Source organism: Macaca mulatta, chromosome 8 (assembly GCF_049350105.2).
Source record: "Macaca mulatta isolate MMU2019108-1 chromosome 8, T2T-MMU8v2.0, whole genome shotgun sequence".
NCBI classification, from domain to species: Eukaryota; Metazoa; Chordata; class Mammalia; order Primates; family Cercopithecidae; genus Macaca; species Macaca mulatta.
The window spans coordinates 57,829,698-57,855,426 of NC_133413.1; the positions used below are offsets into that span (position 1 = coordinate 57,829,698).

Sequence of the window (25,729 nt, forward strand, 5' to 3'; positions counted from 1 at the left end):
TACTGTTTTTTCAGACATCGTGTTAGTGAATCCTCTTTTCCTGATCAATGCAAAGTGGAACATTCAGTTTTTTTGTGCCACCACTATTCCATGACATACGTCTGGTATAGTGTTAGTTTTTTTCATGATTAGTGTTTCCTTCCAGACCACACATGTTCCTTGTGGGAAAGAGTTTTCTTTTCTTTTCTCTTTTCTTTTCTTTTCTTTTCTTTTTTAGAGATGGGATCTTACTCTGTCACTCAGGATGGAGTGCCGTGGTGCAGTCATAGCTCACTGCAGCCTCAAACATTTGCTCTTAAACTCGTCCTCCTGCTTCAGACTTCCAAGTAGCTGGGACTACAGGCATGCACCACTATGCTCAGCTAATTTTTTAATTTTTTGTAGAGATTGGGTCTCACTGTGTTGCCTAGGCTGGAGTTTTTTTTGTTTCCTCATGGTTTACTGTATCAGAGGGGTTCTGTAAATATGTATCTGATGAAGCCTAGGTTTATTTTTTGTAAAACATGAATTTTATAAATATCTAATCTCTTCATTTCATAGTGTATTGAAATGCGCTTTGAAATATATCAAATATACCACGTAGGATAAGATATGTATGTATATATGTACATATATATATTTTAGCATTATATTTATAATTATGAATATAAACAGAATAATTGAGTTTTATTAGGTATATATTCCTTTTCTGACCAATATCAGAAAAGTTTGTTGTTGACTTTTGATTCTACCAAGATGAAATAGCCCCATTCTGGCTACGTTTTCCACCTATTTGAATGGCTATAATAAAAAATAGTGGCAATACCAAATGCTGGTGAGGTTGTGGAGAGACTGGATCACCAGTACATTGCAGGTGTACAGTAAAATGGTACAACCACTCTGGAGAGCAGTCTGGTGATTTCTTAAAGACTAAACATGCAATTACCATATAACCCAGCAACTGCATGCTTAGGCATTTGTCCCAGAGAATGAAAATTAAATTTACATAGCATCTTGTACACAGATGTTTATAAGCAGCTTTGTTCATAATAGCCCCAAACTAGAAACAACACAGATGTCCTTCAGTAGGTGAATGATTAAACAAACTATGGTGCATAGTATCATGGTGTACTATTCAGTAATAAAAAGAAAATAAATGTTGATAACTTAGATGAATATCTAAGAAATTATTCTGAGTGAAAAAAGTCAATCCTAAAAGGTTACATAGTGATTTTATTTATATAACCTGTGTGTGTGTGTGTGTGTGTGTGTGTGTGTGTGTGTGTGTGTGTGTGAGAGAGAGAGAGAGGAGAGAGAGAGAGAGAGAGAGAGAGGAGAGAGAAAGGGAGAGAGACGGAGACAGAGAGAGATGGAGTTTCGCTCTTGTTGCCCAGGCTGGAGTGCAGTGGCTCAATCTTGGCTCACTGCAACCTCTGCCTCCTGGGTTCAAGCAATTCTCCTGCCTCAGCCTCCCCAAGTAGCTGAGATTACAGGTACCTGCAACCACGCCCGGCTAATTTTTTTGTGTTTTTAGTAGAGATGGGGTTTCGCCATGTTGGCCAGGCTGGTCTTGATTATATAACATTTTTATAATGACAGAATTACAGAAATGCAAAAATGAGTAGTGGTTGACGGAGTTCAGGGATTGGTATGGGGCCAGGAGATGGTGTAGCTATAAAAAGGTAATGCAAGGCATCCTGTGGTGATAGAAGTGATCTGTATCTTGACTGGATGAGTGTCAGTATCCTGGTTGTGTTGTACTACAGTTTTGCAAGATGTTACCATTGGAGGGACTGGGTGATGGATACAAGAGTTTTCTCTGTTGTTTCTTACAACTGTATATAAATCTAATATTATCTCAAAATAAAAAGTGTAATTAAATACAATGTTTGGTCTTAAGTGTTTTAAGCACCCTGCTCCCAGAGCTCTTAGCACGGCAAAGGAAGCACACAGAAGCATTCCTGTTACTCATAAGTTTTGACTTTGTGTTTTGCATTTTAAAAAATTTTTTGTTTTCATCAAATACCCCAGGAAGTTATACTTTTATAAAATGTTATTTCAGGTCTTATTTTTCTGGTGTTCTTTTGTGCTCTAGTCACTTTCCTTTTTTTGTATAACTTAACCAGTTCTACTTCTTTTTCTTCTTGGAACTTGGCTTCGAACTCAAGAGAATGTTAGTGAGATTGTGCATAGAACTTCAGGTAGAAAGATTTGACGTAGACATTGCTTTTCCTGTCACAGAGTTTTGTGTATTCGTGACTTTGGCAAAATTACACACATAAAATTGTATTCTGATAAATGACCATATAAGGAGATGATATTTATGTGCTTTCTTTTTCTTCAACAGAAACTACCACATTTAAAAGCACCAGTGGGCTTACAGATATAACATGGAGTTCCAGTGGAAGTGATTTTTCGGATGAAGATAAGACACTTTCTCAATTACAGAGAGATAATGGACATTGCTCTAGAATAGACAGATTTTGTAACAGGAACATTGTGTGTCCAGAAGATGGGACTAGTGAAGGTAAATTGATAATTTTGTTAGAAATCCAGTTTCTGTTAAATATTGGATTTAATATTGGAAGAAACTTACATTCCTTTCTAGTATTTATCATTAACATTCCACCTATCAGAATGGCTACAATAAAAAATAGTGACAATACCAAATGCTGGTGAGGTTGTGGAGAAACTGGATCACCAGTACATTGCAGGTGTACAGTAAAATGGTACAACCACTCTGGAAAAGAGTCTGGCAGTTTCTTAAAGACTAAGCATGCAATTACCATATAGCCCAGCAACTGCACCTTTAGGCATTTGTCCCAGAGAATGAAAATTAAATTCCTTTCTAATAGTTAGGATTTTACTGAGTTCCACCCTCTATGCTAAACACTTCAGAAACATTTTCTTGTTTAATATTTCTCAAAACAACTCTAGGAGATAGGTATTACAGATATTATTTTTATAGTTAACAACTTAAGCTTGGACTGATGGAATGGATTGGCATTCCATTTTAGGTCTCTCTGCTCCATAGCCAGTTCTTTTTTTTTTTTTTTGAGACCGGGTCTCGCTCTGTCGCCCAGCCCAGGCTGGAGTGCAGTGGCGCGATCTCGGCTCACTGCAAGCTCCGCCTCCCGGGTTCACGCCATTCTCCTGCCTCAGCCTCCCGAGCAGCTGGGACTACAGGCGCCCACAACCGCGCCCGGCTAATTTTTTGTATTTTTAGTAGAGACGGGGTTTCACCGTGGTCTCGATCTCCTGACCTTGTGATCCGCCCGCCTCGGCCTCCCAAAGTGCTGGGATTACAGGCGTGAGCCACCGCGCCCGGCCCATAGCCAGTTCTTTCACCTTCTACACAGTGCCACGCCCACACTGCCTTCTTCCCAACCTGTTGGGTAAATACTGTGACAACCAGTGTGTGGTAGAGGTGTAACGTACTGACAAATTTCTATTCAGATGGCGTTTTATATTGTGTCATGTTTTAAACAATTGAAAGCAGAGTTTCTTATCCTTGACACTCTTGACATTTTGGGCCAGATGATTCTTTGTTATGGGGAGTAGCACCTTCCTCTGCCTATAGGATATTCTGCCGTGTCCCTTGCCTTTACCTGCTGGGTCACGGTAGGATCCCAACCACAGTGATGATAACCAGAGATGTCTCCAGATGTTGTCAAGGGTCCCCTGAAGGACAAAAATTACCCCTAGTTGATAACCACAGATGTAGAATTATGGAAATCATGTCCTTTTAGAATTTTTAAAATATACAAATAATCTGTAGAATATTTAAATGTCTTAATGTTTTCAAAATAAGCTTGTGACTTTTAACTCTTGACAGTTCATGTTAGTTACCTAGGGTTAGGTTTGTACAGAGACAGCTTCTCGGGAGGGTAGTTAAATTCTTTTGACCACTTTGTATGTCATTTTGGTAACTATTAATTCCATTGACATTTTAGTAGTTACCAGGTGAAGTGGTATTTTAGGATTATATATAAGCTGATAGCAATTCGACCATAGTAAATTAAATTTATTGTTACATAACTCTTGGTTTGTCTTCATACATTTCAGAATACAAAGTTTATGCTTTTTATGGGTAAATAGTATGGTTTGTGCCTCCCAAAGTGCTGGGATTACACATGTGAGCCATCGTGCCCAGCCTCCCTTCCATTTGGTTTTTAGCAATTGTCTAAAAGTTTTTATAACTTTCGGAAAATCTCTTAAATTATTGGAGATCCAATTTCCTCATCTGTGAAATGCAAATTTAAGTGTAATAGTAGCAGTCTTCCTGTTTTTTAAAAGTTTTGTGACCACAAAAGTTTTGTGATGAAAGCGCCAGTTATTTCATAGCATGCATCACATTGCAATATGTATTAATTTGTGGGCTACTTCAGGCTAGGAATGGTGCTGTTTTCTCTCTTGTATTTATTTCGTATTGTGAGTATCTTGAATGGTGTGATGGGCTCTTTTTAGGCACTTGCTTTGTCTAATGAATGAAGGAGTGAATGAATGAACGAGTGCTGCAAAGATGTGTGATACTGGCGGCAGCTCTGAGGGCATTTGTGTTTTTCCCTTGTCTGTCCCTGGCTTCCTGTTGGGAAGGTTCAGCAGCCTGGAAAATCTCTAATGTGTTCCCCTGCCTGGCTTCCATGACTGAATTTGATGTTTATGTGGGAAGCAGTTGCCATTATGCATCTGCTTCTCTCAGTGGTGGCTGGACCTTCAGTCTGTTAAAATCATTATAGTGGCTGTTTTTTTTAAGAGATGAGGTCTTGCTCTGTCACCGAGGCTGGAGTGCAGTGGATCATAGCTCACTGTAACTTCAAACTCCTGGGCTCAAGCAATCCTACTATATCCTCTTAATTATATTTAGTGAAAAAGTCTAGCCATGTAAGAAAGGAGGAAAAAATAATACATAGTTTATTTGCTTAAACATGCTGGAGAAACTCTACAAGGATACAGAAACAATAAAAGTAGTTAACTTAAAATTGGAGTTGGAGTAAGATTTGGGAGAAACAGTGATTTGAGATGAGAGTAGAAATATACTTTTCACTGTCTAAATTTTTTTTTTTTGAGACAGAGTCTCGTTCTGTTGCCCCGGCTGGAGTTGAGTGGCACGATCTCGGCTCACTGCAACCTCCACTTCCCGGGTTCAGGCGATTCTGGTGCCTCAGCCACCTGAGTAGCTGGGACTATAGATGTGCGCTGCCATGTCCAGCTAATTTTTTGTATTTTTAATAGAGACAGCATTTCATCTTGTTGACCAGGCTGGTCTTGAACTCCTGAGTTTTGGCATTCTGCCCACCCTGGCCTCCCAGAGCTCTAGGATTATAGGCATGAGCCTTGTGCCTGGCCCTAGATATGTTTTTTAAAATTACTAAGTGACATGGATAACTACTAAGAATAAAGGAGATTTAAAAGTGAAAGATTAAGGAGATAATTAAGCAAGTTAAAAATTGTATTTTTTAGGTGAATTACAGTTTATTGACTGGGAGATCGACAGTGACAGGGCAGAGGCTAGTGACTGTAATGAATTTGAAGATGATGAGGGTGCTGTGGAAATCTCAGACTGTGCTTCTTGTGCAAGTAATCAGTCTTTGACAAGTGATGAGAAGCTATCGGAGCTTCCCAAGGTAAGAATGAATTATTTCAAAACTTTTAGTCTCTGTATAACATCTGCTAATCATAGTTGTTGTGTGTGTGTGTGTGTGTGTGTGTGTGTGTGTGTGTGTGTGTGTGTGTGTGTGTGTTTTCCTGTCCTTCCTCAAGAACAACCACTTTTGACTCTTAGGGGATTCTTTTCTTCTTTACTCGCTTATCTCTAAATAACATGCTTGTGCTGTACTTCTCAACGTGGATAAATATTGATCTCTCTTCTCGCTCACTTCCCACCCTCACTGCACGCTGAACTTTTTTTATCCTACTGTTCTCCCAGTGCAGATATATCAAAGTTTGGTTAGATTATATTCAGCATTTTACACAATTGTGAATAAATAATATTGATAGCCAAGGGAAATATTATTATCCTTTGCAACTATTTGCTTTCCCTAGACTTAATAATTATTTTGGTTTTTGTTCATCTAGTTTTACTTACTGATGGAAAAAAATACTTTTTCATCATTGCCTAGCTCTCTTGTTAAGATTTTCAGACAGCAGGCATTCTGTGAGTTTCATTTTTTTGGAGAACTCTTTCCCACAACCTCCTAGCTGCTCCAGTTTGAACTCAGCGTCCTCTCTCCTTTCGTGAACATTGTCACCCGGACTTTGCTATCATTCTGGGAATTTATTGACCTCTGTCCTGTATTGTGCTCCTTTATCCAGGATTTCATGTTTTCCTCTTTCTTGGTTTTCACCCTGTTTTGGTTGAACACATCTTACCGTAACTTCCTGAGGAATTATTTGGTATGTCAGAAGATGCTTTTGTCATATTTTGATGTGTGATTGAAAATTTGTATAGAATTTTTAGGTTGGAAATAATTTTCCTTCGAAGTTTTGAAGGCATTGCTTCATTATCTTAGCTCAAGTTGCTGTCCATAACCTTGAAGCTATTCTCATTCTTGACCTTTTAAGATTTTTCTCTTCATTACTGGTTTTAAGCAGTTTGATTGTGATATGCCTTGGTATGATTTTTCAGTTGGTGTTTGTCAAGCCTTTTGAATCTATGGTGTTTTGGGGGTTCCCCAAGACCACCTCCAGGTTCAGCAGTTGACTAGGAGGATACACAGGACTTAGCATATAGTCATACTCATGGCCATCATTTATTACGCTGAAAGGATACAAAAATAGGGTGAAAAAAAGGGTATAAAAAAGGGTCTTGCTGTGTCACCCAGGCTAGAGTGCAATGGTGCGCTCATAGCTCACTGCAGCCTTGATCTCCTGGGCTCAAGTGATCCTCTCACCTCAGCCTCCAGAGTAGCTGGTCCTACAGGCATGTGCCACCACGTCTGGCTGATTTTTGTGTTTTTTGTATAATGTGGTTTGCCATCTTCCCCAGGCTGGTCTCGAACCCTTGTGTTCAAGGGATCCGTCCACCTTGGTCTCCCAAAGTGCTGGAATTGCACGTGTCAGCCACCATGCCTGGCCAAAAGAATGCAAATTTAAATCAGCAGTCTTCCACGAGTCCTCTCCCAGTGGAGTCACACAGTATATGCTTAATTCTTTCAGCAAAATGTTTAGATGACATGTGTGAAGTGTTATGTACTAGGGAACTCATTAGAGACTCAGGGTTTTTATTAGGGACTGGTAACATAGGCACCCTCTCCCTAGAATCTACCCAAATTCCAGACTTCAGAAAGAAAATGGGTATTCAGTATAAACCATATTGTTTGCACAGTTTAGGCACAGTGACCCACCATTATTTATCATTTATGGAATGATGAAGATTCTCCTGAAATCTGTTTTCAGAAGCTAGGCAAGGACCAGCTTTGCAAGCAGGGTTTTCTAAGGATAGCTACTTCAGGCCAACTATGTTAACTCTTTTCTGCATATATGTGAGTTTGTAGTTTTCATCACATTTGGTAAGTTTTTGGCTTTTACTTCTCAATAAATTTTTTTTCTGACTCCCCTTTTCATTTCCTCCTGTGACTCCAATTACATGTATATTAATTAGGCTGCCTAATGTGTCATGTCTCATCTTTGCTGTCATTGTTTTGTCCCCTTCATTTCATTTTGGGTGGTTTCTGTTGCTACATCTTCAAGTTTTTTTTAAATTCTTTTTTTTAATAACTTTTTTTAAATTCTTCAGTATATTCTGCAGGTAATACTATAAGTGTGTTGGTCATCTCTGACATTGTAGTTTTCATTTCTAGAAGTTTGATATGAGTCTTTTTATATTGTCCATGCCTTTCCTTAACATGTCATACATTCTATATTTTGAACATAGAGTATATTTATAATAACTTTTTAATGGCTATTTTGGTAAATCTATCTGTGTCATTTCTGTGTCTATTTCGCCTCCTTATGGGTTGTATTCTTCTGCTTTTTTGCATGCCTATACATTTTAAAAAATTGTAAAATGCAATGCACTGTTATTATAGTCATCATTCTGTGTATTAGATTACTAAAGCATATTCCTTCTGTCTAAATGAAATTTTGTATCCTTTAATCGGCATCTTCCCTTTCTCCATCCACTTTTCTCTCCCAGCCTCTGGTAACCAACATTCTACCCCGATTCTGTAAGTTCTACTTTTTTAGATTCCCCATGTAAGTAAGATCATGCTGTATTTGTCTTTGTGTGCCTGGCTTATCTGAGTTAACGTAATGTCCTCCAGGTTCATTCATGTCGCAAATGATAGAATTTCCTTCTTTATTAAGACTGGATAGTATTCCATTGTGTAGATATACTACATTTTCTTTATGCATTCATCTAGACACCTAGATTGTTTCCAAATCTTAGCTATTGTGAATAGCACTGCAATTAACATGGGAATGCAGATTTTTTTTTAGCATACTGATTTCAATCCTTTGGCCCAGAAGTGGGATTACTAGATTATATGGTAGTTCTATTTTTTCGTTTTTTGAGAGACCTTCATGCTATTCTCCATAATAGCTGTGTTCATTTACATTCCCACCAACAGTGTACAAGAGTTTGGCCTCCCAAAGTGCTGAGATTACAGGTGTGAGCCACCGCGCCTGGCCTGCAGTATTTTCTTTTAGGACATTTAACAGATGTATTTGATTACTGATATGACTTTCCATATTAACTTGATAGTACTTTGATATTATTGGCTGGGGTTTTATAATTTATTTTATTGGTGTCTTCAAGAACCATTTGCTGTGGTTTGAATATCCCCTCCAAAACTCTTGTTGAAATTTAATTATCATGGTGACAATATTAAAATATGGGACTAATACAGTTTGGGTCTGTGTCCCGAACCAAATCTCATGTTGAATTGTAATTTCCATTGTTGGAAATGGGGCCTGGTGGAAGTTGACTGGATCATGGAAGTGCGTTTCTCATGAATGGTTTAGCACCATCCCCCTTGGTACTGTCCTCACAATAGTGAGTGAGTTCTTGTGAGAGCTGATAATTTAAAAGTGTGTAGCAGCCTGGCACCGTGATTCCTGCCTATAATCCCAGCACTTTGGGAGGCCAAGATGGGAGGATCAGTTGAGCCCAGGAGTTTGAGACTGACCTGGCCAACATAGCAAGACCCTGTCTCTATTAAAAAAATAAATACATAAATACATAAAAGTGTGTAGCACTGCCCGCTTTGCTCTCTTGCTTTCACCGTGTGAAGTGTATGCTCCCTCCTCTCACTGCTTTCACCATGTGAAGTGCCTGCACCCACTTTGCCTTCCACCATGAGTGAAAGCTCCCTGAGGCGTCCCCAGAAGCATATGCTACCATGCTTCCTGTACAGCCTGCAGAACTGAGACAGTTAAACCTCGTCTTTTATAAATTACCCAGTCTCAGGCATATCTTTATACCAATGTAAGAATGGTATATATTAAAAGAATGGTCTATGTTAAAAGAACCTTTTAATGGTTCCTGTATTAGGATTAGGCCATGAGGGCCTTGCCCTCATGAATAGATTAATATCATTATTACAGTAGTGGGTTTGTTACCACAAGGACGTGTTGTTATAAAAATTTTCTGTCCCTTGCTCTCACCCTCACTTGTCTTTCTGCTTTCTGCCATGGGAAGGTGTAGGACAAAGGTCCTTACCAGGAGCCAGCACCTTAATATTGGAATTTCACTCTCCATAACTGAAAGAAATAAACTTCTTTTCTCTGTAAATTACCTACCTTATGGTATTCTGTCATAGCAAAGCAAAATGGACTAAGACACCATACCTACAGAGGGCAGCAGAGACATAGCAGTGAATTCTCATAACCTAATTTTTCAGGAAGTGTGAAGGAAATTGGGTTTAGGTGAACTTTGTTATGTAATTCTCATATACTTTATGTAGTGACTTCTATGCAAATACAGGCTAATAGACATAATGAATGTAAAGTAATGTGAGACTCAGGAACTTTTGTGAGAAGGTAAGCAACAGAAGCTGGTTGGCACAGATAAAAGATCTGAAAGTAGTTCGTGTAGTTTTAAAGGAAAAGTAAGTGTGGCTTTCAAATTTGAAATAATGGATTCATTTTTATGAAGCAGCTATTTTGTTTGTGTTCTTACCAGTAAGGGTAGGAAAAATGATTCAGTAACTCATAGAAGGTGGAATTATGGAAAAGTTTAAAAATAAAACAAGAATAAACAAAATTTTGTATCACATGGGAGTGTATTATAACCTTGCAGAAAGTGATCTGACAAACCTTTAAAAATATTTCTAAATTTAATGTGCATATATATAATTTTCTTTATTTTTACTTATATAAATTTTTGAAAATCAGTTTTGCTTTTAATCCGTTTTAATAGTGAATTAGAATAAAATGATATGACTAGATATGTACTAATTGTTAATGCCTAAGAACTGCCCATTGTTTTCATCTTTTTTCCCAATGTTTTACATTGTAAAATACACTCAACGTAAAATTTGCTATTTTGACCATTTTTAAATGTGCAGTTCAGTGGTATTGAATATTTTCATAATGTTGTGTCAACTACCATCACCACCATCTATCTCCAGAACTCTTTTGATCTTGTGAAATTGAAACTCTATACTCATTAAACAGTAACTCCTCCTTCTGTCTTTCCCCCAGCTTCTGGCAACCACTGTTCTACTTTGTGTATGATTTTGACTACTGTAATTACTTCATATGAATAGAATCATATAGTATATGTCTTTCTGTGACTGGTTTATTTCACTTAGCATAATATCCTTAAGGTTAATCCGTGTTGTTAGAATATTTTATTTTTATTTTTTGAGATGGAGTCTCACTCTGTTGCCCAGGCTGCAGTGCAGTGGTGCGATCTTGGCTCACTGCAACCTCCGCCTCCTGGGTTCAAGTGATTGTCGTGCCTTGGCCTCCTAGTAGCTGGGATTATAGGCACATGGCACCACGCCCAGCTAACTTTTGTATTTTTAGTAGAGACGGGGTTTCACTATGTTGGCCAGGCTGGTCTTGAACTCCTGACCTCAAGTGATCTGCCCACCTCAGCCTCCCAAAGTGCTGGGATTACAGGCATGAGCCACTGAGCCCGGCTAGGATTTCCTTCTTATTAAAGACTGAATAGTATTCCATTGTATGTTTATACCACATTTTTACTTAATTTGTGACCTAACATATGGTCTATCCTGGAAAATGTTCTATATTCACTTGAGAAGAATATGTATGCTATTGTTGGGTACAGTGTTGTGTATGTGTCTGTCAGATCTAGTTGGTTAGTGTCTGAGGTCCTCTGTTTCCTTACTTATCTTCAATCTGGCTATTCTATCCACTATTGAGAGCAGGGTATTGATTTAATCATCTGTTATTTAGAAAGGTCTTTTTCTCCCTTCAATTCTGTTCGTTTTTGCTTCATATATTTTTGAAATCTTTTAATTGGTGCATAAATGTTTATAATTTTTGTCTTCTTGCTGCTTACTGTATCAAATAATGTATTCATATATAATATCCTTTGTCTCTTGTAACCTTTTTTGATTTAGTCTGTTTTCTCTGATATTAGTATAGACACCTCTACTCTGTTCTGGTTACTATTTGCATGGAATATCTTTTTCTATCTTTTAATTTTCAAACTGTGTCTGTGGATCTAAAGTAAGTCTAGTATAGGCAACATATGGTTGAATCCTGTTTCTCTATTCTGTCAATCTCTTGTCTTTTGATTGGAGAGTTTAATCCATTTGAATTTAGATTATTTGTACAGAAAGATTTCTGTCATTTTGTTGTTTGTTGTTTATATAACTTACTGCTTTTTGTGGGGGCCCTCATTTCCTGCATTACTGTCTTCTTTTGTGTTTACTTGATTTTTTTAATGAAATGTTTAAATTCGTGTCTCATTTCTTTTTTTTTTTTTTTTAATGGAGTCTCTATCATTCAGGCTGGAGTGCAGTGGCGTAATCTTGGCTCACTGCAACCTCTGCCTCCTGGGTTCAAGCAGTTCTCCTGCCTCAGCCTCCTGAGTAGCTGGGATTACAGGCATGTGCCACCACGCCTGGTGAATTTTTGTATTTTTAGTAGAGATGGGGTTTCACCATGTTGGCCTGGCTGGACTCGAACTCCTGACCTCAGGTGATCCACCCACCTCAGCCTCCAAGAGTGCTGGGATTACAGGCGTGAGCCACTGCACCCAGCCTCTTCTCTCATTTTTCTTTTTTTTCTTTTTTGAGACAGAGTCTCACTGTGTCACCCAGGCTGGAGTGCAATGGCGCAATCTCAACTCACTGCAACCTCCGCCTCCCGGGTTCAAGCAATTCTCGTGCCTCAGCCTCCCTAGTAGCTGAGATTACAGGCATGTGCCACCATGCCTGGCTAATTTTTGTATTTTTAGTAGAGACGGGGTTTTACCATGTTGGCCAGGCTGGTCTCAAACTGCCGACCTCAGGTGATCCACCCACCTTGGCCTTCCAGAGTGCTGGGATTACAGGCATGAGCCACTGCGCCCGGCCTAGTACTTTGAACAAATTTAAAACAGTTGTCATAAAATCTTTCTCTGGAAGATCTGCCATCAAGTCTTTTTCAAGGACAGTTGTGCTTATTTTTTTTTTCTTTTGAATGTGTCATACTGTGTCTGGAATTGGTGGGTTCTTGGTCTTGCTGACTTCAAGAATGAAGCCACAGACCCTCACGGTGAGTGTTACAGTTCTTAAAGATGGTGTGTCTGGAGTTTGTTCCTTCAGACATTCAGATGTGTCTGGAGCTTCTTCCTTCTGGTGGGTTCGTGGTCTCGCTGTCAAGAGTGAAGCTGCAGACCTTCCTGGTGAGCGTTATAGCTCTTACAGGCAGCGTGTCTGGAGTTGTTCATTCTTCCCGGTGGGTTCGTGGTCTCGGCTTCAGGAGTGAAGCTGCAGACCTTCACAGTAAGTGTTACAGCTCATAAAGGCAGTGTGGACCCAAAGAGTGAGTAGCAGCAAGATTTACCGCAAAGAGTGAAAGAACAAAGTTTCCACAGTGCAGAAGGAGACCTCAGTGGGTTGCCGCTGGCTGTCTGGGCAGCGTGCTTTTATTCCCTTATCTGGCCCCACCCACATACTGCTGATTGGTCCATTTTATGGAGCGCTGATTGGTCCCCTTTACAGAGAGCTGATTGGACCATTTTGACAGAGTGCTGATTGGTGCGTTTACAATCCTTGAGCTAGACACAGAGTGCTAGACAGAAAAGTTCTCTTAAGTCCCCACTAGGTTAGCTAGATACAGATTTAGCTAGATACAGAGTACTGATTGGTGTATTTACAAACCTTGAACTAGACACAGAGTGCTGATTTGTGTATTTACGATCCTCTAGCTAGACATAAAAGTTCTCAAAGTCCCCACCAGATTAGCTAGATACAGAGTGCTGATTGGTGTACATACAATCCTCTAGTTAGATATAAAAGTTCTGCAAGTCCCCATCCGGTTCAGGAGCCCAGCTGGCTTCACCTAGTGAATCCTGCACCAGGGCTGCAGGTGGAGCTGCCCGCCAGTCCCAAACTGCGCCTGCACTCCTCAGCCCTTGGGCTGTCGATGGGACCAGGTGCCACAGAGCAGGGGAGCAGCGCCTGTCGGGGAGGCTCAGGCCATGCTGGAGCCCACCGCAGAGTGGGGGAGCTCGGACATGGTGGGCTGCAGGTCCCAAGTCCTGCCCCGTGGGGAGGCGGCTGAGGCTCAGTGAGAATTCGAGCACAGTGCCAGTGGGCCTGCACTGCTGGGGGACCCAGGGTACCCTCTGCACCTGCTGGCCCGGGTGCTAAGCCCCTCACTGCCCCAGGCCAGCAACCAGCCAGGTGCTCCATGTGCAGGGCCTGCCGAGCCTGCACCAGAACTTGCACTGGCTCGCCCCGGTTCCGGCCGGCACCTCTCCCTCCACACCTCCACGCAAGCAGAGGGAGGCGGCTCCAGCGTCAGCCAGCCCAGAGAGGGGCTCCCATGGTGCCATGGCAGGCTGAAGGGCTCCTAAAGCACCGCCAGAGTGGGCGCCGAGGCTGAGGAGGCGCTGAGAGTGAGGGCTGCTAGCACATTGTCACCTCTCAATACTTTACTGTTTATCTTATTTTTTGTTGAAAACAGGGCATTTGAATATAATGATGTGGTAAGTGTGGAAATTAAATTCTCTCTCTTCCCCAGCATTTGCTGTTTTGTTTTGTTTTGTTTTGTTTTTTAGGCAGAATCTCACTGTGTTGCCCAGGCTGGAGTGCAGTGGTGTGATCTCGGCTCACTGCAACCTCCACCTCCTGGGTTCAACTGATTCTCCTGCCTCAGCCTCCCGAGTAGCTGGGATTACAGGTGTATGCCACCATGCCCAGCTAATTTTTGTGCTTTTTAGTAGACATGAGGTTTCACCATGTTGCCCAGGCTGGACTCAAACTCCTGACCTCAGGTGATCTGCCCACCTCAGCCTCCCAAAGTGCTGAGATTACAGGCATGAGCTACAACGCCTGGCCTGCTGTTTTTTTGTTTTTTAAAGTTATTGTTTTTGTTTATTTTTATTGTTGTAGGCTGTCTCTATGTGAAGGATCAGCCTGAGGTGTAAACTTAAGATTTTCTGAGTCTTTTCTAAGCCTGAGTTTTTCTCCAGGAATGTGTAGGAAGTTTCTGTTTTTCCTTTATAGACAGTTGCTTTCAAATGCCCTAGTCTTTAACATCTGACTCCCAAAAGGGAAAAAGAGAAAAACTAAATCCTTTAAATCCCCAGCAGTTACTTAGTGGGTGGGGCTGGGGGTAGAAGAGGGCTTGTAACAGTGAGTGGCGATGAAGCAACAATGTGTGTCCACCTCTTTGTCCCATTTCTGTGATCAGAAGTAGCATTCAGTGATCAGGGCACATATCCCCTATATTTGCAAGAGAGGGTTCTTTTTGCCTGTCCTTGGTTCCTGTAAGCTGCACACAAGCTGCTGCTAGGAATGCATGCTCAACTGCCTGCCATAGGGTTGAGGGTGGCTAATGGATAGCTGCTACTGTGCTAATACCTGCAAGGGATTAAAATTATGTTCAGGCATTCCTCTGGACGTTACAAGCCTTCGGTAGATTCCAGAATTTCAAAATATTTAAATAGAAGAGATTCTGCCAGTGCAATGATCTTCTAGGTGGAGCAACACATTCGTGGTGCTTCCTACTCCACCATCTTCTCAGAATCCTCTGTGTGTAATTTACATACAGTTGAGTTTAATTCTGATCATCATACATTTTAGAAGTCTCTCATATGATTATGTTTATATAAAAACTGATAAAATTTAGTGCTTGTAAAGGGAATTCTAGAGTTCTTAGTCATGTTTTTTGCATGATTATATTTTAAAGATTTAATTTAGAAACATTTTACTGAAGTCTATATTCCAGTGTGTTCTAATGCTGAAAAAAAGGTTGGAGATTGTATTGAGGAGTCTATTTTTTTACTGTTATTTTATATTATAACTCATGTATTATATATTGTATCTGTTCGTTATCTTAGTATGGCATTTTCGGGCTTTTATTCTCTTTATGAAAGTGAGTAACTTTATGTACCAATATCGATTGTTGCATCTGTGCCAGAAATTATATTTTATCTTTTCATCATCTCCCTTCTTGTATAGCTGAACTTTAGCTTAAAAGATGCCAGGACAAGGAGTTTGTCAGATTGTTCCTTTTCTTTGCGTGAACTTTCTTCCCCTTTCACTACTATCACTGGGTCATCTCATTTCCCTTCATTCCCCTTTCTTCTCCATCTTTTCATTTCTCAAATACCTCTGTTTTCTGATACAGGAAGGACTATAATAGAAAAGGATTGCTTTAGGAAATAGTGTTAAAACTATGTAATATTAAAAAGTAGTAAGTCAGGCAGGCACGGTGGCTCACGCCTGTAATCCCAGTACTTTGGGAGGCCGAGGTGGGTGGATCACGAGGTCAGGCGATCGAGACCATTCTGGCTAACAAGGTGAAACCCCGTCTCTACTAAAAAATACAAAAAAAAAAAAAAAAAAAATTAGCCGGGCGTGGTGACAGGCGCCTGTAGTCCCAGCTACTCAGGAGACTGAGGCAGGAGAATGGCGTGAACCCAGGTGGCAGAGCTTGCAGTGAGTCGAGATCCCACCACTACACTCCAGCCTAGGTGTCAGACTGTCTCAAAAAAAATAAATAAATAAAACAAAAAACACCACTGCACTCCAGCTTGGGTGACAGACTCTCTCTCAAAATAAATAAATAAATAAATAAATAAATAAATAAATAAATAAGTCGTCCAGCGCAGTGGCTCACGCCTGTGATCCCAGGACTTTGGGAGGCCAAGGCAGGAAGATCACAAGTTCAGGAGATTGAGACCATTCCAGCTAACGCGGTGAAACCCTGTCTCTACTAAAAATACAAAAAATTACCCAGGCATGGTGGTGGGGGCCTGTAGTCCCAGCTACAGGCTGAGGCAGGAGAATGGCGTCAACCCAGAAGGCAGAGGTTGCAGTGAGCCGAGATCGCACCATTGCTCTCCAGCCTGGGGGACAGAATGAGACTCCGTCTCAAAAAAAAAAATAAAGGAAAGTAATAAGTCACTATGGATGTGACTTTCACAGTCTTTGAGTATTATAAACAATTCTTTTCAGTTGTCCTTCTATATATTTATTTTTATTATTATTATTATTATACTTTAAGTTCTAGGCTACATGTGCATAACGTGCAGGTTTGTTACATATGTATACTTGTGCCATGTTGGTGTGCTGCACCCATCAACTCGTCAGCACCCATCAACTCATCATTTACATCAGGTATAACTCCCAATGCAGTCCCTCCCCCCCTCCATGATAGGCCCCAGTGTGTGATGTTCCCCTTCCCAAGTCCAAGTGATCTCATTATTCAGTTCCCACCCATGAATGAGAACATGCGGTGCTTGGTTTTCTGTTCTTGCGATAGTTTGCTGAGAATGATGGTTTCCAGCTGCATCCATGTCCCTACAGAGGACACAAGCTCATCCTTTTTTATGGCTGCATAGTATTCCATGGTGTACATGTGCCACATTTTCTTAATCCAGTCTGTCACTGATGGACATTTGGGTTGATTCCAAGTCTTTGCTATTGTGAATAGTGCCGCAATAAACATACGTGTACATGTGTCTTTATAGCAGCATGATTTATAATCCTTTGGGTATATACACAGTAATGGGATGGCTGGGTCATATGGTAGTTCTAGTTCTAGATCCTTGAGGAATCGCCATACTGTTTTCCATAATGGTTGAACTAGTTTACAATCCCACCAACAGTGTAAAAGTGTTCCTGTTTCCCCACATCCTCTCCAGCACCTGTTGTTTCCTGACTTTTTAATGATCGCCATTCTAACTGGTGTGAGATGGTATCTCATTGTGGTTTTGATTTGCATTTCTCTGATGGCCAGTGATGATGAGCATTTTTTCATGTGTCCGTTGGCTGTATGAATGTCTTCTTTTGAGAAATGTCTGTTCATATCCTTTGCCCACTTTTGATGGGGTGGTTTGTTTTTTTCTTGTAAATTTGTTTGAGTTCTTTGTAGGTTCTGGAAGCCCTTTGTCAGATGAGTAGATTGCAAACATTTTCTCCCATTCTGTAGGTTGCCTGTTCACTCTGATGGTAGTTTCTTTGGCTGTGCAGAAGCTCTTTAGTTTAATGAGATCCCATTTGTCAATTTTGGCTTTTGTTGTCGTTGCTTTTGGTGTTTTGGACATGAAGTCCTTGCCCATGCCTATGTCCTGAATGGTATTCCCTAGGTTTTCTTCTAGGGTTTTTATGGTATTAGGTCTAACATTTAAGTCTCTAATCCATCTTGAATTAATTTTCGTATAAGGAGTAAGGAAAGGATCCAGTTTCAGCTTTCTACTTATGGCTAGCCAATTTTCCCAGCACCATTTATTAAATAGGGAATCCTTTCCCCATTTCTTGTTTTTCTCAGGTTTGTAGATGTGTACAAACCTCAGATGGCTGTAGATGTGTGGTATTATTTCTGAGGCCTCTGTTCTGTTCCATTGGTCTGTATCTCTGTTTTGGTGCCAGTACCATGCTGTTTTGCTTACTGTAGCCTTGTAGTATAGTTTGAAGTCAGGTAGCATGATGCCTCCAGCTTTGTTCTTTTGACTTAGGATTGTCTTGGCCATGCGGGCTCTTTTTTGGTTCCATATGAACTTTAAAGCAGTTTTTTCCAATTCTGTGAAGAAACTCATTGGTAGCTTGATGGGGATGGCATTGAATCTATAAGAACCTTGGGCAGTATGGCTATTTTCACGATATTGATTCTTCCTATCCATGAGCATGGTATGTTCTTCCATTTGTTTGTGTCCTCTTTTATTTCACTGAGCAGTGGTTTGTAGTTCTCCTTGAAGAGGTCCTTCACATCCCTTGTAAGTTGGATTCCTAGGTATTTGATTCTCTTTAAAGCAGTTGTGAATGGGAGTTCATCCATGATTTGGCTCTCTGTTTGTCTGTTACTGGTGTATAAGAATGCTTGTGATTTTTGCACATTAATTTTGTATCCTGAGACTTTGCTGAAGTTGCTTATCAGCTTAAGGAGATTTTGGGCTGAGACAATGGGGTTTTCTAAATATACAATCATGTCATCTGCCAACAGAGACAATTTGACTTCTTCTTTTCCTAACTGAATACCCTTGATTTCTTTCTCTTGCCTGATTGCCCTAGCCAGAACTTCCAACACTATGTTGAATAGGAGTGGTGAGAGAGGGCATCCCTGTCTTGTGCCAGTTTTCAAAGGGAATTTTTCCAGTTTTTGCCCATTCAGTATGATATTGGCTGTGGGTTTTTCATAAATAGCTCTTACTATTTTGAGATACGTTCCATCAATACCGAATTTATTGAGCGTTTTTAGCATGAAGGGCTGTTGAATTTTGTCAAAAGCCTTTTCTGCATCTATTGAGATAATCATGTGGTTTTTGTCTTTGGTTCTGTTTATATGCTGGATTATGTTTATTGATTTGCGTATGTTGAACCAGCCTTGCATCCCAGGGATGAAGCACACTTGATCATGGTGGATAAGCTTTTGATGTGCTGCTGGATCCGGTTTGCCAGCATTTTATTGAGGATTTTTGCATCGATGTTCATCAGGGATATTGGTCTAAAATTCTCCTTTTTTGTTGTGTCTCTGCCAGACTTTGGTATCAGGATGATGGCCTCATAAAATGAGTTAGGGAGGATTTCCTCTTTTTCTATTTATTGGAATAGTTTCAGAAGGAATGGTACCAACTCCTCCTTGTACCTCTGGTAGAATTCAGCTGTGAATCCATCTGGTCCTGGACTTTTTTTGGTTGGTAGACTATTAATTATTGCCTCAATTTCAGAGCCTGCTATTGGTCTAGTCAGGGATTCAGCTTCTTCCTGGTTTAGTCTTGGGAGAGTGTAAGTGTCCAGGAAATTATCAATTTCTTCTAGATTTTCTAGTTTATTTGCATAGAGGTGTTTATAGTATTCTCTGATGGTAGTTTGTATTTCTGTGGGGTCGGTGGTGATATCCCCTTTATCATTTTTTATTGCATCTATTTGATTCTTCTCTCTTTTCTTCTTTATTAGTTTTGCTTGCGGTCTCTCAATTGTGTTGATCTTTTCAAAAAAACCAACTCCTGGATTCATTGATTTTTTTGAAGGGTTTTTTGTGTCTCTTATCTCCTTCAGTTCTGCTCTGATCTTAGTTATTTCTTGCCTTCTGCTAGCTTTTGAATGTGTTTACTCTTGCTTCTCTGGTTCTTTTAATTGTGGTGTTAGAGTGTCAATTTTAGATCTTTCCAGCTTTCTCTTGTGGGCATTTAGTGCTATAAATTTCCCTCTACACACTGCTTTAAATGTGTCCCAGAGATTCTGGCATGTTGTATCTTTGTTCTCATTGGTTTCAAAGAACATCTTTATTTCTGCCTTCATTTCGTTATGTACCCAGTAGTCATTCAGGAGCAGGTTATTCAGTTTCCATGTAGTTGAGCGGTTTTGATTGAGTTTCTTAGTCCTGAGTTCTAGTTTGATTGCACTGTGGTCTGAGAGACAGTTTGTTATAATTTCTGTTCTTGTACATTTGCTGAGGAGTGCTTTACTTCCAATTATGAGGTCAATTTTGGAATAAGTGTGATGTGGTGCTGAGAAGAATGTATATTCTGTTGATTTGGGGTGGAGAGTTCTGTAGATGTCTATTAGGTCTGCTTGCTGCAGAGATGAGTTCAATTCCTGGATATTCTTCTTAACTTTCTGTCTCGTTGATCTGTCTAATGTTGACAATGGGGTGTTGAAGTCTCCCATTGTTATTGTATGGGAGTCTCTTTGTAAGTCTCTAAGGACTTGCTTTATGAATCTGGGTGCTCCTGTATTGGGTGCATATATATTTAGGATCGTTAGCTCTTCCTGTTGAATTGATCCCTTTACCATTATGTAATGGCCTTCTTTGTCTCTTTTGATCTTTGATGGTTTAAAGTCTGTTTTATCAGAGACTAGGATTGCAACCCCTGCTTTTTTTTGTTTTCCATTTGCTTGGTAGATCTTCCTCCATCCCTTTATTTTGAGCCTATGTGTGTCTCTGCATGTGAGATGGGTCTCCTGAATACAGCCAACTGATGGGTCTTGACTCTTTATCCAGTTTGCCAGTCTGTGTCTTTTAATTGGACCATTTCGTCCCTTTACATTTAAGGTTAATATTGTTATGTGTGAACGTGATCCTGCCATTATGGTATTAACTGGTTATTTTGCTCGTTTTTGATGCAATTTCTTCCTAGCCTTGATGGTCTTTACATTTTGGCATGTTTTTGCAATGGCTGGTACCGATTGTTCTTTTCCATGTTTAGTGCTTCCTTCATGGTCTCTTGTAAGGCAGGCCTAGTGGTGACAAAATCTCTAAGCATTTGCTTATCTGTAAAGGATTTTATTTCTCCTTCACTTATGATACTTAGTTTGGCTGGATAGGAAATTCTGGGTTTAAAATTCTTTTCTTTAAGTATGTTGAATATTGGCCCCCACTCTCTTCTGGCTTGGAGAGTTTCTGCCGAGAGATCTGCTGTTAGTCTGATGGGCTTCCCTTTGTGGTTGACCCGACCTTTCTCTCTGGCTGCCCTTAAGATTTTTTCCTTCATTTCAACTTTGGTGAATCTGGCAATTATGTGTCTTGGAGTTGCTCTTCTCGAGGAATATCTTTGTGGCGTTCTCTGTATTTCCTGAATTTGAATGTTGGCCTGCCCTACTAGGTTGGGGAAGTTCTCCTGGATGATATCCTGAAGAGTGTTTTTCAACTTGGTTCCATTTTCCCCCTCACTTTCAGGCACCCCAATCAGACATAGATTTGGTCTTTTTACATAATCCCATACTTCTTACAGGCTTTGTTCATTTCTTTTTCTTCTTTTCTCTTTAGATTTCTCTTCTCACTTCATTTCATTCATTTGATCCTCAATCGCTGATACTCTTTCTTCCAGTTGATCGAGTCGGTTACTGAAGCTTGTGCATTTGTCACGTATTTCTCGTGTCATGGTTTTCATCTCTGTCAGTTCGTTTAGGGCCTTCTCTGCATTAATTATTCTAGTTATCAATTCTTCCACTCTTTTTTCAAGATTTTTAGTTTCTTTGTGCTGGGTACGTAATTCCTCCTTTAGCTCTGAGAAGTTTGATGGACTGAATCCTTCTTCTCTCATCTCGTCAAAGTCATTCTCCGTCCAGCTTTGATCCATTGCTGGCAATGAGCTGCGTTCCTTTGCACGGGTAGATGCACTCTTATTTTTTGAATTTTCAGCTGTTCTGCCCTGCTTTTTCCCCATCTTTGTGGTTTTATCTGCCTCTGGTCTTTGATGATGGTGACGTACTGATGGGGTTTTGGTGTGGGTGTCCTTCCTGTTTGTTAGTTTTCCTTGTAACAGTCAGGACCCTCAGCTGTAGGTCTGTTGGAGATTGCTTGAGGTCCACTCCAGACCCTGTTTGCCTGGGTATCAGCAGCAGAGGCTGCAGAAGATAGAATATTGCTGAACAGCGAGTGTACCTGTCTGATTCTTGCTTTGGAAGCTTCCTCTCAGGGGTTTACTCCACCGTGTGAGGTGTGGGGTGTCGGTCTGCCCCGAGTGGGGGATGTCTCCCAGTTAGGCTACTCAGGGGTCAGGGACCCGCTTGAGCAGGCAGTCTGTCTGTTCTCAGATCTCAACCTCCGTGTTGGGAGATCCACTGCTCTCTTCAAAGCTGTCAGACAGAGTTGTTTGCGTCTGCAGAGGTTTCTGCTGCTTTTGTTGTTGTTGTTGTTGTTGTTTAGCTGTGCCCTGTCCCCAGAGGTGGAGTCTACAGAGACAGGCAGGCCTCCTTGAGCTGCTGTGAGCTCCACCCAGTTCGAGCTTCCCAGCAGCTTGCCTTTGTTTACTTAAGCCTCAGCAATGGCGGGTGCCCCTCCCCCAGCCTGGCTGCTGCCTTGCCATTAGATCGCAGACTGCTGTGCTAGCAATGAGGGAGGCTGTGTGGGTGTGGGACCCTCCCGGCCAGGTGTGGGATATAATCTCCTGGTGTGCCCGATTGCTAAGACCCTTGGTAAAGCGCAGTATTTGGGTGGGAGTTACTCGATTTTCCAGGTGTTGTGTGTCTCAGTTCCCCTGGGTAGGAAAAGGGATTCCCTTCCCCCTTGTGCTTCCCAGGTGAGGCGATGCCTCACCCTGCTTCAGCTATCCTGGTCGGGCTGCAGGCGCTGACCAGCACCGATTGTCCGGCACTCCCTAGTGAGATGAACCCAGTACCTCAGTTGAAAATGCAGAAATCACCTGTCTTCTGTGTCGCTGGTGCTGGTAGCTGGATACTGGAGCTGTTCCTATTCAGCCATCTTGCTCCGCCCTCCTCTGAGTTATACTTTTAATAATGACAGAGCTGCACATGTTGCAGTACCTTTCCTGAAAATAACAATGACAACTTTTGGACAAAATTAAAAAAAAAAAAAGTATGTGAAAGCACAGTAGGAGGACAGAAAGTAGGAAGAAACTGAGGGATGTTGACATTTGGAAGATAGAATGGCGTAAGATGAGCCTTTCATTTTTTGTGGATGTTTCCCGTAGGACAGGACTCAGTCATTGGTTGTGCAGGTGATGGAAGTTTGAATAGAAACCACAAGACAGAGTTGGGAGTGACTCTAGCAGCTAGAAAGTTGATGAGTATAAAGTAGTCTTTCATAGAGAAGGGTGTCCCAAATTCTGCATAAAAGTCTTAGGCTAAAATAACTAAAGATATTTCATTTTCGCAAGAAAGAGTTTAGAGAGTGGTATAGCCAACTTACCTACCTATTAAGAAAAAAGAAAAAAAAACTCTTCAGAAGAACATAATCAAATCCAGTGTTTCTAAAACTGTACCATGCACAGTGTCCAGAATACAGTCCATATTCAGTAGACACACACATACACAAACAGAAAAATGTGACCTATACTTAAGTGAAAAGCCAATTAATTGAGACTGGCCTTGATATGACTCCTATGTTAGAATTAGCAGCTGTTATAACTCTTCTTACGGATATATAAAGAAAATATGTACACCATGAATACACAGATAAGAAACTTCAGCTGAAAAATGGAAACTAGATAAAAGGACTAAATGAAAATTCTATAGATAAATAATGCAATATTTCAAATGAAAACTGATTAGAGATTACAGAATGTTAGGAAAAAAAGGAGTCATTGAAGTTGCTAGATTCATAGAAGTTATTCTTTCTTAAAAAGTGAAAAAGAGATTTCAAAAAGTGAAGCTAGCTAGCGTCAGTGGCTGGTAGGACAATATCAAAAGGTCTAACACTTGGCGTCCTAGAAATAGAGGCCAGGGGAAATTGGGTCAAAATATTCTGGAGAAATTATGGCTGGAAATTTCCCTAAATTGGTAAAAAAAAAAACATGAATTTACATGTTGAAGAAGTTCAGTGAACTCCAAACAAGATAACTACAACAAAATAACACTTAAGTACATTATAGTGAAGCTGTTGAAACTAATAGACAAAAAATCTTGCCTAGATGCAGTGGCTTATTCCTGTAATACCAGCCCTTGGGGAGGCCAAAGAGGGAGTGTTGCTTGAGCTAAGGAGTTTGAAACCAGCCTGGGAAATGAAGTGAGACTTCATCTCTACAAAAAGAAAAAAATCTTGAAAGCACCCTGAGAAATGCTAATGAATGGTAGCTGACTTCTTATCAGAAGTAGTGCAGGCCAGCAGGCTATAAACACCTTTAAAGTACAGGTAAAGTAAACATCAACTCAGAATTCTATGGCCAAATAAGAAAACATACTTTCTAGCTAAGAAAATCTTTATACTACAAGAAATGTTTAAGGAGATACTTCAAGCTGAAGGAAAGTGATACCAGTTGAAACTCAGATCTTCAGAAATGAAGAGCACTGCAATTGGAAAAACGTAAGTCTTCCCCACTCCATTCAGAAATACATAATTCTGACTGTTTAAAGCAGAAATTATAATGTTACGATATGGCATTTATATATGACTGCTAGGCATAAAGGATGAGTCTAGGTAGGTGGAGTTACGTGCTTACTGTGGTCTTTATTTTATGAAGGGGTAGAATTAGTCCACTGTGCAAAGTTAAAAATATACATTATAATTCCTAGAACAAACACTAAAAAAGAAAAAGATGCAAAGAGGTGATAGCTAAAAAACGAGAAGTCAAGATGGAATTCTAAAATGTATTTAGAGAGTTTGAAAAAAGGTGTAAAGGAACAGCAGAATATAAAACAAATGAGATGTGTATCAGTCTGTTCTCATACTGCTAATAAAGACATACTCAAAACTGAGTAATTTATAAAGGAAAGAGGTTTAATTGACTCAGTTCAGCATGGCCGGGGAGGCCTCAGGAAACTTACAATCATGGAGGAAGGGGAAGCAAACATGTCCTTCACAGGGTGGCAGCAAGGAGCAGAATGAGAGCAAAGTCAGGGGAAAAGCCCCTTATGAATCCATCAGATCTCCTTAGAACTCACTCATTATTACGAGAATAGCATGAGGGTGACTGCTCCATGATTCAGTTACCTCCCACCAGGTCCCTCTCACGACATGTGAGGATTATGGGAACTACAATTCAAGATGAGATTTGGGTGGAGACACAGCCAAACCATATCAGGATGTAAAGAAAACAAATAGCTAAACTACAAACCTAGGTCGAGTCTATCAATAATTACCTTAATTGAAAATAGATTAAGTGTTTTATTTAAAGGTAGAGATTCACACTTTGGATAGAAAGTAAGACCTTCCTGTATTTTGTCTACCAGAGATGCATTTTAAAAATAATGACACAGATAGATTGAAACTAAATGTATGAGAAAAGGTGTAGCATGCAAATAGTAAGTATAAGATGGGGTTGTTATATTAATATTAGATAAAATAGATTTCAGGACAGTATTGGAGATAAACAAGGGCATTTCATAGTGATAAAACTCATTAGAAATACATAGTAATCATAAATTTGTATGCACCTAATAAGATCTACAGTCATAAATGGAAATTTTAAGACTACTCTGTAACTTACAGAAAACCTAGACAAAAATCAGAATATAGAAGATCTGTAAAATACTTCAACCACCTTGACCTAACTGGCATTTGTAGAATATCATGGGCAACTAAAATAGAGTGTACATTCTATTCAAGTACACATGATATGCATACTGAGATAAATAATATATGGGTCCTAAAACATGTCTCAGTACATTTCAAAAGATTGTAATCCTAAGGAGTATATAGTGTAACTGCAGTAGAATTTAAAGTAGAAATCAATAGCAATAAGATATTCAGGAAAAATCTGAATATTTGGAAGTAAAAC

At 40.1% G+C, this 25,729-nt stretch overlaps 1 protein-coding gene across 41 annotated transcripts in view; it reads left to right on the top strand.

Moving 5' to 3' along the window:
• Window positions 1-25,729, top strand: part of SPIDR (scaffold protein involved in DNA repair) — a 481,215-nt gene that overhangs the window by 40,802 nt on the left and 414,684 nt on the right. For 32 of the 41 annotated variants that reach the window (XM_077943592.1, XM_077943599.1, XM_077943602.1 and 29 more), the window contains 2 exons: window positions 2,327-2,506; window positions 5,443-5,606. In XM_077943592.1, coding sequence (XP_077799718.1) covers window positions 2,327-2,506; window positions 5,443-5,606 — 344 coding nt within the window. Of the gene's footprint in view, window positions 1-2,326; window positions 2,507-5,442; window positions 5,607-9,840; window positions 9,961-25,729 lie in introns of those variants that run through there. The other 9 variants (XM_077943606.1, XM_077943632.1, XM_077943609.1 and 6 more) reach the window with 4 other exon arrangements.